Raw genomic sequence first — 17,834 nt, 5'->3', positions numbered from 1 at the left:
ATATTTATACAAATTTTGGAGGAAGGTTAACCTTCCAATGGGAGGGAAGTTGTGCTTGATAATATAAATATATGCCAAGAAATTTGAAAAATGAAAATGAATTAAGATGGACAAAATGCAGTTAGGCCAAAGTACTGTCCCTTCTTTATATCCTGCATCTATATAACTGTGTAACTATTATAAGCATTGCTTTTCAAATGAATGTAATTTGATTTTACAGAAAATTTTTAGAAAATTATTTATGGTTTAGTCACTTTTATATAGATAATATAAATACGAAGTACCTAAAATATCTTTAAGACGTTCATGTCCTCTTCTCAATTGCTTATTTCTGTTCTAACAGATTGTCCATTCTGTTTCCACAAGCAATATAATTGGATTTACTAAGCATGTTTATGTACAGCGCTCAAACTCTACTGGTGGGCGCTCTCAAAACTCCTGGTTTCGATCTATCCGTCATTCTGCCTCACGAGCTAGTTTTTCAGAGATACTAGAAGGAACTATTGATTTTTCAAATTTCAAAAAAAGTCCTATCCAAGTCATCTTTGACATTTGTGAAGAATTAGGAGATATGCCAACCAGTAATGGAAACAAGCCTCGTGAAAGTTTAATGTGAGCTTATTAGCTATTTGAAATTTGTATTTGTGAAAAAAGAAAGCATTCTTTCTTCACTGAATCGTTATTAGGCGGGTGGGGACTTTTAAATTCACAACTTTATAACTGCTTTGAATTCACAACAATTTAGGCTTAATAGAGTTTCCTTGTGTATTGATACATAAAAATATTTTTTGCAAGGTAATTTATTCTTAAGTCCAGAAAAATTCAATCCCATTAGAAATGTTCCTATTTATGAAAATGATCATTTTAAAGAATAGTAATAATTTTGATGTAAAGCAGATTTTTATTCCAAATCTGATTCTTAATCTTAGATTTATGGCATTTATATAAAATTCATGCTTTTTAATATGGTAAATCATAAACGTTTCACTTGAAGAAAATGTAAGCTTTTATACTATCTACTTAAATCATCTTTGTTATCACCTGAATGGTAATACTTTACCAACCTAGCTCTTTAAATACTACATTTTACTACCTTGTTGATGAGAACTTACAGCCAGCTACCTTGTTGGCTCTAAGTTTAGTTACAGTTAGACATTCATGTATGTTAAAATAAAGCAGTAACTTTCTTTATAATTCATTTTGATTTACACCTGCTCTTCAGTTTTTGGTGTTCTTGTGCATGTTCCTTTGTTATTACTGAAAATTCTGATGATATTTAACTTTGGCCTCTGAAACAATAAATTTAGATAGCTTAGTAACTTAATAATCTCTTATCAGAATTGCTGCTATTTTGCTATGGATTGCACACATAACACAGAAACTCTCTAGGAATGTATGACCTTTAATTTTAGAGAATTATTTTTCATGAAGTAATTTCACTCCTCTTAAATTTGCTTTATGATTAAGAAACCACTAGGGTTTGTCTTTTTACCTCAAAAACTTATTAATTTTTTTTAAAGAACCTGAAACAGTCTTTAATATCACACAGATACACCCTAGTAGCAGTAAACCAATTGAGTTAATATGTAGTTAACTAGTCTGTCCATTTGTTTTTTTGTTTTCAGAATGCTAAAATAGTTTTAATTGTTTTCTTCCGATCCCCCTTACCCTAATTTAAATTCTTTTATTTAAAGAGTTTAGAATTTTCAGATGTTTTAAAATTAATTGTGTTAATTTGTAAAATAATATGCATGATGCTAAACTATTTTAAAATTTTTTAAAAGAAAAATTTAAATATAAAAGTATTTGTCTTGTCTTTACAGGGTATCCCATCCCCCTCCCTTGTCAGCCTGCCTTCCTTCTTTGAAAGAAGAAGTCATACTTTAAGCAGATCTACAACTCATTTGATATGAAACTTAAAAAATCTTAATTTATAGCAACTTATAAACACTTCATACTCAAATAAGAAACTGACTTAAATGGTATTTGTCATTAGCACTTGGTGAAAGCTGGAAAGAATATAGGTAACACTAAATCTATGTCATTTGATTTTCTTCTTGAAAGAGTAAAGTTAACCTCTTACATATTTTGAGTTAATTCATGTAAAAATTATATTGGTTTTGATGTAATTTTTCTCTTTGCTCAGATCCTTCATTCGAAGACCAATAATTTAAGTTATTCATGATATTAGTAGCTTTGCAACTTGACAATAGTAAATAAATTTTATTGGTGGATGCCAAATACTGCTGTGAATCTCTCTGTATAGTGTCCATGAATGAATTTTTGGAAATACCTATTTGTTATCTCAATTTGTGAAGAAATTGAGTGATATCAAAGAATGTACTAGATAAAACCCCTGCACAGATTTCTGGTTAGTAGTGGGGACTTGTTTCACATGTGCTGTTTGAAGTAGTTATTTAGCTGCTCCTGTTGCAATTTATTTTATTCTCAAATGTCAAGATCTAGAGTGTGGATTTTAAAAGATTTGCCCTTATTAACAAGAATAATAGTTAAAGGAGATGGTTCCAAAATATTTTTGCAGATTGAGATAAGAACAGAAAGATTAAAAAATAATGTGTATTTTGACAAACATGGTATTGGTGTATACTTGTAACTTTTTCAGGGGCCATATATTTTGGGTGATTTTAGCCACTAGCAAGTCTTCATTTAGTTTGATAGTTTGAGGAATTTTATTTTGAAGGGTAAGACCATGGGGAAATTGTGGTATAGACTGTTACACTCTTTATGAAATAATTCTAAAATTGGCATCAGTTTTACTAATCTGTAAAATACATAGATATGTGTATGGTCTACCTTTTATTTTGGTCCCATAATTAAATGTAAAATCAAAATACATTTATTTGCTATTGTAAAATATCTTTCAAACCCTGATGTTAATTTTCACAATAGATTTTTTTTTTATAGTCAGTGATTCAAAATAATCAAGTTTCTATGAACAAATGAATTTTTATTTCCTATCTGTGTAGGGAGTACTGCAAACATTTAACTGTCATTTAACAATTTTCAGTCATCTGCTTTAATACTTTGACTATATAGATTTTTTCTATGCCACATATTTGCCATTTTTAAATAGTAAATCACTCTTTATTGATATATTTTAAAAGCAGTTGTATTAGTAAGAACTTTGTAAATAAATACTTAAAACTCAAGTATATTTTGTTTCATGTTTTTTGTTGTTTTTTAAAGATTTATTTCTTTTTTTTAGAGAGAGAGAGAGAGAGAGATAGTGGGGAGAGGGGCAAAGGGAGAGGGAGAATGAAAATCTCAAGCAGACTCCCTGCTGAGCATGGAGCCCGATGTAGGGCTCAATCCCATGACCCTGAGATCATGACCTGAGCTGAAATCAAGAGTTGGACATGCTACCACCTGAGCCACCCGGGCACCCATGTTTCATGTTTTAAATAATTCCTTTACACAGATTTTCATAGGTCAGTATGAATGTCTGAATCAACTTCTCTCATATATTTGCTTGCCTATATATCTGCTTGTTCCTTTCTCCATTAATATTTTTAAGCATTATGTATACTGAGCTATATGTAGGACAGCAATTTTTTTTTCAAAGATTTTATTTATTTATTTGAGAGAGAGAGAGAATGAGAGATAGAGAGCACGAGAGGGAAGAGGGTCAGAGGGAGAAGCAGACTCCCCGCTGAGCAGGGAGCCCAATGTGGGACTCGATCCCAGGACTCCAGGATCATGACCTGAGCCGAAGGCAGTTGCTTAACAAACTGAGCCACCCAGGCGCCCTGTAGGACAGCAATTTTTTTAAAAAAAATTTATTTGAGAAAGGGAGAGCATGAGCAGGGGTTGGGGGGGACAGGGGGCAGAGGGAGAGGGAGAAACAGACTCCCCGCTGAGCATGGAGCCTGATGTGGGGCTTGATCCCAGGGCCCTGAGATCATGACCTGAGCTGAAGTCAGATGCTTAATGGAGTGAGCCACCCAGGCGCTCCAGGACCGAAGCTTCTAATCTGGAATCTTTTGCAGGATGGAGATAGTGAATCCTATGATAGTTTATATAAAATTTTGTGTTTAGTGCATGTGTGCATTTTTCTGGCAGAAATTACACAGCTTTTATCATTTTGTTGGAGATGGAGCTTTGATTCCCTCCAAAAGTATGGTGTGTCTAGGGAGAGGAAATGACCTGAGATAAGGCATGAAGTTGGAAATGTATTGGATGAACACTGGCAAAATATTAGCAGGTAGTTAATTTTAACTTTAAAGGGAATCCTCTAGTTTTTCTCAGTAATGATACCTACTCTAAGATCTAGTATTTTTGGTATATCCCCATTAAAAAATTAAAAACAGTTTGTTTATATTCTTTACCTGTTAAGATGCTTTATCATGTATGGATATTATATAAAATTAACCTTCTCTGTTGAGAAAATGTTTTATTCATTGATCTTTAATCTGTTGCATTATATTAATATATTTTGTAATGTTAACCCATTCTTGTATTTGTGGGTTATACCATATAATTCATACATGTTGTATTGAATATAGAACCATATCAATAAAGAATCACACGTATGAAAGAGACATAAGAAAATGTTTAACTCCATAGCAAATTTGAAAATGTGGAGGACCTAGGCAAAGTAAGCCAAAGTTGACTCAAGAGGAAGTAGAAAATTCTAATGGCCCAATAAATAGCACAAGTTAGAAAGGTAAATATGTACTGTAAAAAAAGATGCAAATTCCAAATAATTTCAAAGCTGAGTTCCAGCACTAAAAGGCTATTTAATGTATAGTAATAGTCCTACTTTGCAGAATTAAAAAAGATTAGCAGCTATCCAATTCATTTCATGAAGTTAATATAAGCTTTATATCAACATTTTAAAAGAATTTAAGAAAGAAAAGTACTGATTAATTTCAATTATGAATATAGAAGCAATCATTCTAAATGAACAATTAAGTCTAGAAGTACAATTAAAATACAGTCTAATCGATATATGACCATTGGAATGACTAATAAACATAGTAGATCTAAACTGACAAAATGATCATGGTGAATGAAACACACTTCCCTTGACTGAAAGAAAAATCAGTCCTGTGACATACTGCATGATTACAGGATAATGGTGCATTACATTAATCTGAAGTCTGAATATATTCTCATCTATTACTTCAGCCTTCTTAGACTCAAATAGTTTGATTCAAGTTTATTTCTCAACTCTGCACCATTAGGGAGCCAAAATGGGAATCAGGTTCCCAGATGGATCCAATATTAATGCTAAAGAGCCTTTTGAATTGTTTTAGGGATTTTACTGCATCAAATACGGTTCTTTCAAGATTACAAGTGTGGTTCAATATTTGGAACTTTACGAATATGACTTATTGACAATTTATAGGAGAAAAAAACATGATTTATCAATAGATTCTATAAGGTCATTTAATAAAACTCAGGCACTGTTCTTCATAAAATTCCAACTAAGGACTTTTGGGCAACATGACTAAATACAGCCAGAGTGGGTTTCCTAACAAATATCAAACGTATGTGAAATACAACTTAAAAATAATTTTAGTGTATAACTGAGGTTAAAAATATGGAAATTGCCAGGTGTGGGAAATTGATAGAAATCCAAGCCAATCAAAATACAGGTTTTGTGTGTGTGGGTGTGTGTGGGTGTGTGTGGGTGTAACATGACAAATTGTTTCCAGAATGTATATGGATATACAAAGGGTTATATGACCAATCAGTTGAAGAGGTGAGAGAACTTGCTTTATCAGAAACAATGTTTATTATAAAAATATAGTATCAGGACAGCGAGATATTGGAAGTCTTGGTGCACTGAACACAAATAAATTAGTGGATCTTAATTGAAAACCGATAAACAGACAAAAGCAGCACTTTAAAACAGTGAAGACAGTCTATTCAATAAATGATACTGAGAAAAATAGGTTATCTTTTTCTTTAAAAAGAAAAATCTAATCTCTTTTTCACACTCTACACAAAATGAATTCCAGGGGAATTAGAGATGTAAATATGAAAGGTAAAACTAAAGATTTTACTAGATAATACAGGAAAGTATCTTAATCTGTCCAGGGTTGGAAAATACTGCTTAAATGTGTCACTATGTTTAAGATAATTGTAGTGAGAAAGACTGATAAATCTGCATTAAAATTAAGAACTTCTAGTCATGGGAACACTACATCAAAAACTAATGATGTAATATATGGTGATTAACATAACAATAAAGAAAACGCTGGTCATGAAAAGATATCATTAAGAGCAAAAGTCACAGAGTATATGTTCACAATATGTATAACTGATGGACTCATCCAGAATTGTATTATAAAGAACTAAAAAGCCAAAAAAATTAGACTTCCATGTAGAAAAACAAGCATTTCACAACTGAGAAAATCCAAATGGTTAATATTGCTGGATCATATGGTAGTTCTATTTTTAATTTTTTGAGGTACTTCTATACTCCTTTCCATAGTGACTGTACCAATTTACATTTATTTCCACCAATAATTCACAAAGGTTTGCTTTTCCCCACATTTCTACCAACTCTTGTTATCTTTTGCCTTTCTGCTAATAGCCATTCTAACCGGTATGAATGGATAACTCATTGCATTCGAATTTGCATTTTCTTGATAATTAGTGATGTTGAGCACATTCCCATGTACCTGATAGTCATCTGTATGTCTTTGGAAAATGCCTCTTCAGGTCTTCTACTCATTTTTAAATTGGATTGTTTTTTCGCTATTGAGTTGTAATACATGATTTGCAGATATTTTCTTATATTCGGTAGGTTGCCTTTTCATTTTGTTGATGGTTTCCTTTGCTGTGCAGAACCTTTTGTTTGATGTTGTCAAAGCTTGTGTAGTTTTGCTTTTATGGGTTGCCTTGGCTTTTGGTGTCAAATTCAAAAAATAATTGCCAAGACCAATGTCTGGGAACTTACCACCTATTTTTCTTCTAAGAGTTTTACAGTTTCACGTCTTACTCAAGTCTTTAATCCATTTTGAGTTAATTTTTTGTCCATGTTGGAGATAACGGTCTAGTTTGATTCTTTTGCTCATGGCTAACTAGTTTTCCCAACACTGTTTATCAAAGAGACGTCTTTTCCACACTATATTCTTGGCTCCTTTGTTGTAAATTAATTGACCATATATTCATGAGTTTATTTGTGGGCTCCTCATTTGTTCCATTGATCAATATGTGTTTTTATGCCAATACCATACTGTTTTGATTACTCTAGCTTTGTAATATAGTGTGGAATCAGGGAATGTGATGCCTCCAGCTCTGCCCTTTTTCAGGATTGCTTTGGCTATTTGGGTCTTCTGTGGTTTCATACAAATTTTAGGATTGTTTGTTCTGTTTTTGTGAAAAATGCCATTGGAATTTTGATAGGAACTGCATTGAATCAAGATTGCTTTGGATAGTATGGACATCTTTTTTTTTTTTTAAAGATTGATTGATTGATTGATTTGACAGAGAGAGACACAGCGAGAGAGGGAACAAAAGCAGGGGGAGAGGGAGAAGCAGGCTTCTCGCTGAGCAGGGAGCCCGATGCAGGGCTCGATCCCAGGACCCTGGGATCATGACCTGAGCTGAAGGCAGACGCTTAACGACTGAGCCACCTAGGCGCCCCTAGTGTGGACATCTTCATAATATTAATTCTTCCAATCCATGAGCATGGACTATCTTTCCAATTATTTGAATCTCTTTCAGTTTCTTTTATTAATGTCTTATAGTATCAGCGTACAGATATTTCATCTCCTTTGTTAAATTTATTCCTAGGTATTTTATATTTTTTGATGCATCATTCCCTCCTTTTGTAAAAACTCTCTCCTCCTTTGGATTTTGTGTCACTACTTTTTTCCCTCCTACCTGTTGAGCTACATCTCAATATATATCTTTGTATAAAATAATTTTTCCCATCTCTTACATGTAGCTGCTCCCCAAATATTCATCTTGGTCCTTATTTCTTTGCATCTTATATACTCACATTATACTATTTTATGTATGTATGTATGTATGTCTCTATCTCTACATCTATGTTCATATCACTATATTTTTTTAAATTTTTTATTTAATTTTGTTTTCTTCCAAATTTTTATTTAAATTCTAATTAGTTTAGGGCGCCTGGGTGGCTCAGTCGTTGGGCGTCTGCCTTCGGCTCGGGTCATGATCCCAGGGTCCTGGGATCGAGTCCCACATCGGGCTCCCCGCTCGGCGGGAAGCCTGCTTCTCCCTCTCCCACTCCCCCTGCTGTGTTCCTGCTCTCACTGTCTCTCTCTGTCAAATAAATAGATAAGATCTTAAAATAAATAAATAAATAAATTCTAATTAGTTTACATACAGTGTAATATGGATTTCAGGAGTAGAATTTGTGATTCATCACTTAACATATAATACCCAGTGCTGGGGCACCTCGGTGGCCCAGTCAGTTGAGTTTCTGATTTTGTCTCAGGTCCTGATCTTGGGGTCCTGGGATTAAGCCCTGTGTCAGGCTCCCCACTCACTGGGGAGTCTGCTTGTCCCTTTGCCCCTACCCCTGCTCATGCTCTCTCTCTTCCTCAAGTAAATAAAATCTTAAAAAAAAAATACCCAGTGCTTATCATAACAAGTGCCATCCTTAATACCTATCACCAATTTAGCTAATCCCCCATCCACCTCCCTCCATCAACCTTCAGTTTGTTCTCTACCATTAAGAGTCTCTTATAGTTTGCCTACTCCTCTTTTTCTGTCCCTTCCCACATGTTCATCTGTTTTGTTTCCTAAATTCCACATATGAGTGAAATCGTATGGTGTTTGTCTTTCTCTGGCTTATTTTGCTTAGCATAATACACTCCAGCTCTATCCATGTTGCTGCAAATGGCAAGATTTCATTCTTTTTGATGGCTGAGTAATATTCCATTGTAGATACATAACACATCTCTATCCCTTCATCACTCGATGGACACTTGGGCCCTTAACATAGTTTGGCTGTTGTTGATAATGCTATAAACATTGGGGTGTGTGTAACCCTTCAAATCCGTATTTTTTTTTAAGAGAGAAATACCACAAATTGTTGGGGGGACAGGCAAAGGAAGAGGGAGACAGAGAATCTTAAGCAGGCTCCATGCTCCAGCCTGACAAAGGGCTCAGGCTCATGACCCTAAGATCATGACCTGAGCTGAAACCAAGTCCGAGCCCCACACAGGGCTCCATCTCAAAGACCCTGAGATTAGGACCTGAGTCAAAACCAAGAGCTGGATGCTTAACTGACTGGGCCACCCAGGTGCCCCTCAAATCTGTATGTTTGTATCCTTTGGGTAAATACCTTAATAGTGCAATTGCTGGATTATAGAGTAGCTCTATTTTTAACTTTTTGAGGAAACTCCACACTGTTTTCCAAAGTGCTTGCACCAGTTTGCATTCTCACCAAAAGTGTAAGAGGGATCTCCTTTCTCCACATCCTCATTGACATCTGGCTGTTAATTTTAGCCTTTTCTAAAAGGTGTGAGGTGGTATCTCATCATGGTTTTGATTTGTATTTCCCTGATGTTGAGCATCTTTTCATGTGTCTGTTGGCCATCTGGATGCCTTTGTTGGAAAAATGTCTATTCATGTTTTCTGCCCATTTCTTAACTGGATTATTTTTTTATTGGGTGTTGAGTTTGATAACTTTTTTTATAGATTTTGGATACTAACCCTTTATCAGATATGTCATTTGCAAAAACCTTCTCCCATTCCCTAGGTTGCCTTTTAGTTTTGTTGATTGTTTACTTTGTTGTGCAGAAGCTTTTTATCTTGATGAAGTCCCAATAGTTCATTTTTGTTTTTTTTCCCTTGCCTCCAGAGATGTATCTAGTTAAGAAGTTGGTATGGCCGCTGTCAAAAAGGTTGCTGCTCTAGGATTCTCCTCTAGGATTTTGATGGTTTCCTGTCACACATTTAGGTCTTTCATCCATTTTGAATTTATTTTTGTGTATGGTGTAAGAAAGTGGTCCAATTTCATTCTGCTGCATGTGGCTGTCCAGTTTTCCCAACACCATTTGTTGAAGAGGCTGTCTTTTTTCCGGGGATAGTCTTTCCTGCTTTGTTGAAGATAGGTTGACCATGTAGTTGTGGGTCCATTTTTGGGTTTTCTATTCTGTTCCATTGATCTGTGTGTCTGTGTTTGTGCTAGTACCACACTGTCTTGATGACTACAGCTTTGTACTATAAAACAGCTTTATAATGTGATGCCTCCCATTTTGCTTTTCTTTTTCAGGATTGCTTTGGCTATTCAGAGTCTTTTGTGGTGTCATACAAATTTTAGGATTGTTTTTGTTCTAGCTCTGAAAAATGCTGGTGGTATTTTGATAAAGATTGCATTAAATGTGTAGATTGCTTTCAGCAGTATGGACATTTTAATGGTATTTGTTCTTTCAATCCATGAGCATGGAATACTTTTCCATTTCTTTGCATCCTTTTTAATTTCTTTCATAAGTGTTCTATAGTTTTCAGAGTACAGATCTTGCACCTCTTTGGTTAGATTTATTCCTAGGTATCTTACGGTTTTTAGTGCAATTGTAAATGGGATCTATTACTGGATTTTTTTTTTCTGCTGTTTCATTATTGGTATGTAGAAATGCAACAGGTTTCTGTACATTGATTTTATATCCTGCATCTTTGCTGAAATCATGTATTAGTTCTAGTAATTTTTTGGTGAAGTCTTTGGGTTTTCTACATAGAATATCACGATGTCTGCAAATAGTGAAAGTTTGACTTCTTTCTTGCTGATTTGGATGCCTTTTATTTCTTTTTGTTGTGTGATTGCTGAGGCTAAGACTTCCAGTACTATGTTAAGTAACAATGGTGAGAGTGGACATCCCTGTCTTTTCCTGACTGTAGATGAAAAGCTCTCAGTTTTTCCCCATTGAGGATGGTATTAGCTGAGACTCTTTCATATGTGGCTTTTATGAGGTTGAGGTATATTCCATCTCTACCTACTTTGCTGAAGGTTTTTTTTTTTTTTAATCAAGAATGGATGCTGTATTTTGTCAAATGCTTTCATATGGTTCTTATTCTTTCTTTTATTAAAGTGGCATATCATGTTGATTGATTTGAGAATATTGAACCACTCCTGCGGCCCAGGAATAAATTCCACTTGATCATGGTGAACAATTCTTTTAATGTACTGTTGGATTTGATTTGCTAGTATCTTGTTGAGAATTTTTGCATCTATGTTCATCAGGGATATTGGCCTGTGATTCTCCTTTTTAGTGGAGTCTTTGTCTGGTTTTGGAATCAAGGTAATGCTTGCCTCATAGAATGAGTTTGGAAGTTTTCCTTCCATTCCTATTTTTTGGAACAGTTTGAAAAGAATGGTTAACTCTTCTCTAAATGTCTGGTAGAATTCCCTTGGGAAGCTATTTGGCCCTGGACTTTTATTTGTTGGGAGATTTTTGATTACTGATTCCATTTCTTTGCCATATCATTTTCTATTTCTTCCTGTTTCAGTTTTGGTAGTTTATACGTTCCTAGGAATTTGTCCATTTCTTCCAGATTGTCCAGTTTGTTGGCATATAATTTTTCATAATATTCTCTTATAAAATTGTTTGTATTTCTGTAGTGTTTGTGATTTCTCCTCTCTCATGATTTTATTTATTTGGGTCCTTTCTCTTTTCTTTTGGATAAGTCTGGCTAGGGGTTTTATTAATTAAGAATTTTATTAATTCTTTCAAAGAATCAGCTCTTAGTTTCATTGATCTGTTCTTCTGGGGTTTTTTTTGTTTCTATATTGTTTATTTCTGCTTTAATCTTTATTATTTCCCTTCTGCTGTCTTTAGGCTTTATTTGCTGTTCCTTTTCTAGGTCCGTAAGGTATAAGGTTTGGTTGTATATTTGAGACTTTCCTTGCATCTTGTTGTAGGCCTGTATTGCAATATACTTCCTTCTTAGGACTGCCTTTACTGCATCCCAAAGGTTTTGGACTGTTGTATTTTCATTTTCATTTGCTTCCATGTATTTTTTTTTAAATTTCTTCTTTAATTTCCTGGTTAACCCATTAATTCTTTATCAGGGTGTTCTTTAACCTCAATGTATTTGTGGTCTTTGCAAATTTTATCTTGTGGTTAGCTTCAAGTTTCATAGCATTGTGGTCTGAAAATATGCATTGTGTAATCTCAGTCTTTTTGTACTTGTTGAGGGCTGATTTGTGATCCAGTATGTGATCTATTCTGGAGAATGTTCCATGTGCATTCAGGAAAAATGTGTATTCTGCTGCTTTTAGGATCAAATGCTCTGAATATATCTGTTAAGTCCATCTGGTCCAGTGTGTCATTCAAAGCCCTTGTTTCCTTTTTGATTTTCTGCTTAGATCTGTCCATTGCTGTAAGTGGGGTGTTGAAGTCCCCTACAATACTATAATTGTATTATCAATGAGTTTCTTTATGTTGGTTATTAATTGATTTATATATTTGGGTGCTCCCAAGTTAAACATCCCCTGATTTAAAGACACCTCACACTTTGTAGTTTCAGATCTGAAGTCTCATCTTCTTCCTTCACCCCTGTAATACTGGTTTTTTTTTTCCCCCTCTATATCTTTCTATGAATGACATTACTGGCCACACTGTCACCTGAGTCAGACTCCTGGGAATCATCCTATGCCTTGGCTCGTCTCTCTTCCTTATTCTTCATAGTCAGCCTGGGATCCCACTCCTTAAGATCTTATAAATGAATTCATGCCTGCATCTAATTGCTATGCTTTGTTTCAGGTATACATGACTTTCTCCTGCATTTATGTGGTAATCTAGTTCTAGCCTGCATTACACAAAAGCAGAGTGTGGAACAAGACTGTGTTCAAGGTTTTTTTTTTGTTTGGTTTTGTTTTGTTTTATTTTTTATTTTTTTGAGGTGGTTTATCTTGGGGAGTAGGAATGGAGAAACAGAGATGGGAAATCCAACACAGTTTGCTTTATCTAGTTGGCCACCACCACAAGCCACGGTTGCTCAGTCCTGTGGAAAAAATTTTATTTGTTGTTGGGGGAAGCACTGATTTCTCTGCTTCCATCCCCAGTTTTTTTAAGTTAGGTTTCCAGCAATTCCAGGCTGTATTTGTATGATGAATGTGGGCAATTTTGACACCTCAAAGCCTCAGAAATGGCCTGGGGCAGAAGTGAGAGGTAGGTAGCACATACTCATGCACAGGCTTCAGTGGGAGGGATTTGAAGTAGGTTAGGAAGTGTCTGATTTACCTTCTGAATGACAGATTCTTCTACTGCAGTCCATCCTTTAGAGCCAGAGTAATCTTTTTTTTTTTTTTAATTTTTTAAAGATTTTATTTATTTAGGAGACAGAGAGCACACGAGTTGGGGGAGGGACAGAGGGAGAGAAAGAGAAGCAGACTCCCGCTGAGTAGGGAGCCCAAGGCAGAGCTCCATCCCAGGACCCTGGGATGGCCTGAGCCAAAGGCAGACGCTTAACCAACTGATGCTTAACCACTACCCAGGTGCCCCAGAGTAATCTCTTAAAAACAAATGATTCTGTTATTTTCTTGCTTAAAAATGTTCACTGTCTGCTAGAGACTTCCAGAAAAATATATGCTTCTTAGAATATTATAATGATCCTCCCTGCCCCCTTCCTACCTCTTTAGAGCCCTCACTCACCACTTCCCCATATAAAACCTTCCCAGAACATTCTCCACTCTTATTCTAACTCTTTATCAATACTGTACCCTCTTCCTAGAATGCCCTTCCTCTCCTTTTATGCTTAACCCTTCTCTCCTTTAAGATGCCTTGTTGCTCTACTCTCTTTCTCAGGCTGGGTTAGTTCCCCTGCTACCTGTTCTAGCAGCATTCTGTGTTTGCCGTCATCCTAGAACTTACATTTTGTTACATTGGGGGGGGGGAGGGTGTCTAATTTATCTGTTAAACTAGATTGTCAATTCCTAGCACAGAATTTGACAGGTAATAGGTGCTCAATAACGATTGAAATGTTTCCAGTATATTGGGGAAAGTGAACCAACTCCGTCACTGAAGTGAAAAAAAAACCACATTCAATGTATGTCTAAATACCTTTGGGGTTTTAGTTCCTCTCAGCAGGTGCAAATCAAACCTGTTCCAGTTAGATATGCCATAGGAAGAATGCGGATTGTAAGCATTGCAGGGAGCAGTGTTAGGTAAAGAGATGAGAAAGGTGGCAGCTCTGACTTGCTAACTTGTTGTTACTGATGGAAGTAGTGCTTGGCTGATCACCTGCCTGCAAAAAGTGTGAAAACTGATAACCTTTGTAGCAATCCATTAGAGAAAGTGTTTCCTCATCCACATACCTCACACCCACATGTGGGAGCTAGAAGAGCAGCCACATAAGCCCGGATGAAGTTGGGCTGTGGGCCAGGATAATTTTTGTAGACTTTGAAAATGTGACATAAGGCACTAATATTGTACCTCCCCAGGATTTGAGCCTCACTGCCAAGAGGAGGGGCATTGCTGGAAATAACCCTGGGAAAGTGTGGCAGAGACTTGGGAAAATATTGTAGGCTGAGAGATTATTTTTCACCTCCAAATAAATCTGCCAGGCTGAATTCATTTGCAAAAGAAGAGATTAAGCTTGATTTGTTTGGCTTTTGTGGTTTCAACTTCCCTAGAATTAATTCATGCCAAATTTATTATAACTTTATTTTTGAAATGAAGAACTGTATAATTTTCTACTTGATTAAAAAATAATAAATGCTTATACTATTCCTGGTTTTAGTGTTTCTAATGGTTACTTGCCTAACTTTAAATAATACAAAACACTGCTGTTTCTTCAACTGTCAACTTTAGGCATTATTTATTAGTTGAACTTCTGAGAGGCTGAAAAATACTTAGTCTACATAAGTTATAGTTTCTCCTCACCCCACTTCCACCTCCAATTTAAAACAATTGTTATTTTTGTTTGATTTTTTATTATACTAAGTGAAACAGCATCTCATAATTCCCAATGATTTTTTTTGAGTTGGGGGGAAGAATAGGGGGAGAGAGAGAATCTGAAGCAGGTTCCATGCTCAGTGTGGAGCCCCACACGGGGCTCCATCTCACAGCGCTGGGATCATGACCTGAGCTGAAATCAAGAGTCAGACCCTTAACCAACTGAGCCACCCAGGCTCCCCTCCCAATGACTTTAGATAATATTAAATGTATTGAACACATTTTTATTAGCACCCAGCTCATATATCTTCACATTGGACCTAAGAAATCACAATTCTTTCCCCTCTTTGTCACGCATGGAAACTGAGGCACAGAGCAGTTATGTAACTTGCAGGAGGTTGCCAGTTAATAAGTGGTAGTGCTGGGATAGCTCTAAAATCTGTGCTAGTGGTTATTAAGCTCCATTGGTTCCCCACAGTGATAAATACATTTGTAATAAATATTATCTCCCACATGAAGGAGGCTCTTAGAATGTCTGCCTGCCTTCCACTATGTCTGTCCACTTTTTCATGCGTCTCCTGTCCCCTACATCTAACTGCTCTTTTCCTTTTCATTCCCCAGACGCATCCTGTTCACCTTCCACAGTGAGAGTATCATGCTGCTTCTTTTTACTCTGTGGCTCTTCTCCCGAGGAAGCTCTCTGATCCACCTGCCCCTACGTTCCGGAAGTGAAAAGGCAGCTCCTCCAAGTCCTGTGCATGGGAAGTGGGAATGGTGGGGCTGGTGGTGGGCATGCTCTCATGCACCCTGGCGGGGGCTCCAGTGACAGGGGGGCCCTGGAACAGAGGGCCTCAGGAAGGGTGGGGGCGGGGCGGGGGGTGTGATGCAGGTGGAGAGCCCTGAACAGTCTGCGCTAAAAGAAATTATATAATGCACTAAAAGAAATTAACTATATAATGTCAAAATTGGCAACATTTATGTTGTGTTACATTCTGTTAACATCCTTAAGTTTTGCAGATTTGGTTTATAGGTGAATCCAAAGTTTGAACATTAATACACAGCATTTACTTTGTTGTGATGGAGTGAAGCCTGTCCTATATGGAGACAAATAATGTTAGGATTATAAATTCGATGTTTTAATCAATCAAAGCCAAAAGATCTTTGTATCCAATTCAAATGGATTTCCATTTCTTCAGCAAGCCCTCTTCCAACTGTTCAAAATCATGCCATATTTCAGTGTCCATGATTTGGGGGACAGGACTTTTTCTTTTTTTTAAAAGATTTTATTTATTTATTTGACAGAGAGAGACACAGTGAGAGAGGGAACACAAGCAGGGGGAGTGGGAGAGGGAGAAGCAGGCTTCCCACCGAGCAGGGAGCCCGATGCGGGGCTCGATCCCAGGACCCTGGGGTCATGACCTGAGCCGAAGGCAGTCGCTTAACCGACTGAGCCACCCAGGCGCCCCGAGGTACACCAAAATATTACTTCCCCTGCCTTTATATTCCTGCCACAGCAAATGAATTATTATTTCTACAAACAAATTAGATTGAAGATTTTATTTATTTATTTGACAGTGAGAGAGGGAACACGAGCAGGGGGAGTGGGAGAGGGAGAAGCAGGCTTCCCGCCGAGCAGGGAGCCCGATGCGGGGCTCGATCCCAGGACCCCGGGATCATGACCTGAGCCGAAGGCAGATGCTTAATGACTGTGCCACCCAGGCGCCCACAACAGGACTTTCTTGTAAGGCTCTTTCCCCTTGTATTCCTTATTGCCTTCCTCCCTTCACCTGTCCCTACAACTACAACCTCCCCACCACCTCTCCCAGAGTGTTTAGAAGAATTTTCATCTCTCTTCAGTCCCCTGTCCTCCTGTCCTGTTCCTTACCTGTGACCATGAACTTGGAGTTCATAATATATGATCATATTTTAAGGCAATACAAGACCCCAAAGCATCTTTATAGTTATCAGAACGAAGTTGAATTATGTCCAAGATTAATTTTAGAACAAATGATTTTAAGCTAGGACTGTAGACATTTGTGATAAATATCTTTATTGCCCTACCATAGCACAGAATGGATTTGAGGTGGTGTACATAGAAATGTAGTGCATGAAAAGAGAAAAGATAACAACGGCAAAAAGTAGAAATGGTAAGATGAAGCTAGGATTGAGGTTGTCCCTCAAGTGCCTGCAGAGTGTCTGGTGTATTTGCGAGAAGGGCACCACGCACTGTATTCTGTACATCTTCACAGCTGAGCAATAGCCGGTTCCACCACCGGCAGGACCAGTTCCTTGAGTCACAGTGAGTGTAACATAAAAACAGTCTGCTGTGGAGTAGACCTACTGCTGCAACAGACTGGGGTGATGACTTCCTGTGGGCTCTGGTAGGGAAGGAAGGTTTAAGTTTGGAGTTATGATGTACTCCATCACTTCTTTTTAGGATTTTATTTATTTATTTGCCAGAGAGAGAGGGTGAAGGCACCAGCAGGGGGAGCAGAAGACAGAGGGAGAGGGAGAAGCAGGCTCGATCCCCGGACCCTGGGATCATGACCTGAGCCAAAGTCAGATGCTTAACCGACTGTGCCACCCAGGCGCCCCTCCATCCCTTTTTTATAGTCACCATAGCAATATGATGCCCATGGGAGTTGTAGGAATATGATCAAACAGAACTTGATAGGGTACAATTAGAAGCAACTTTATTCTCCTGCTCCCCACACCACAATCACTATCCATTTAATGCCTGTTGATTTTCCCCACCGTCCCCCCCCTTTCTTTTGAAGTTTAGGACAGGATCCTTTGGATTTTCTTATCATTTTCAGAAAATGAAGTGTTTCCATTCACTTTTGGTCACTGGAATAGTCTCCTTTTTGTCTATTGTGTTCTCTCCACTAAATAATTGGGAGGAAACTCACCAACCTAGGATTCTCTCTGAGGAGCAAAGAGTTTGAACCCCACGTCAGGCACCTTAACTTTTAAGACCTGCACCCAAGA

At 37.0% G+C, this 17,834-nt stretch overlaps 1 protein-coding gene across 2 annotated transcripts in view; it reads left to right on the top strand.

Moving 5' to 3' along the window:
* Nucleotides 1–2,991, top strand: part of ECT2 (epithelial cell transforming 2) — a 56,077-nt gene extending 53,086 nt beyond the window's left edge. For both annotated transcript variants that reach the window (XM_028100803.2, XM_028100804.2), the window contains one exon: nt 1,824–2,991. In XM_028100803.2, the coding sequence (XP_027956604.1) occupies nt 1,824–1,913 (90 nt within the window). In that variant the 3' untranslated portion in view covers nt 1,914–2,991. The remainder of the gene's footprint in view (nt 1–1,823) is intronic.
* Nucleotides 2,992–17,834: the final 14,843 nt, after the last annotated feature.

The sequence above is a fragment of the Eumetopias jubatus genome, unplaced genomic scaffold, assembly GCF_037043125.1.
Source record: "Eumetopias jubatus isolate StellerSeaLion01/CBP00866 unplaced genomic scaffold, mEumJub1_p1.0 scaffold_1, whole genome shotgun sequence".
Classification (NCBI taxonomy): Eukaryota; Metazoa; Chordata; class Mammalia; order Carnivora; family Otariidae; genus Eumetopias; species Eumetopias jubatus.
The sequence above is the reverse complement of the archived record's forward strand: the minus strand, read 5'-3'. Positions and strand labels throughout refer to the sequence as shown.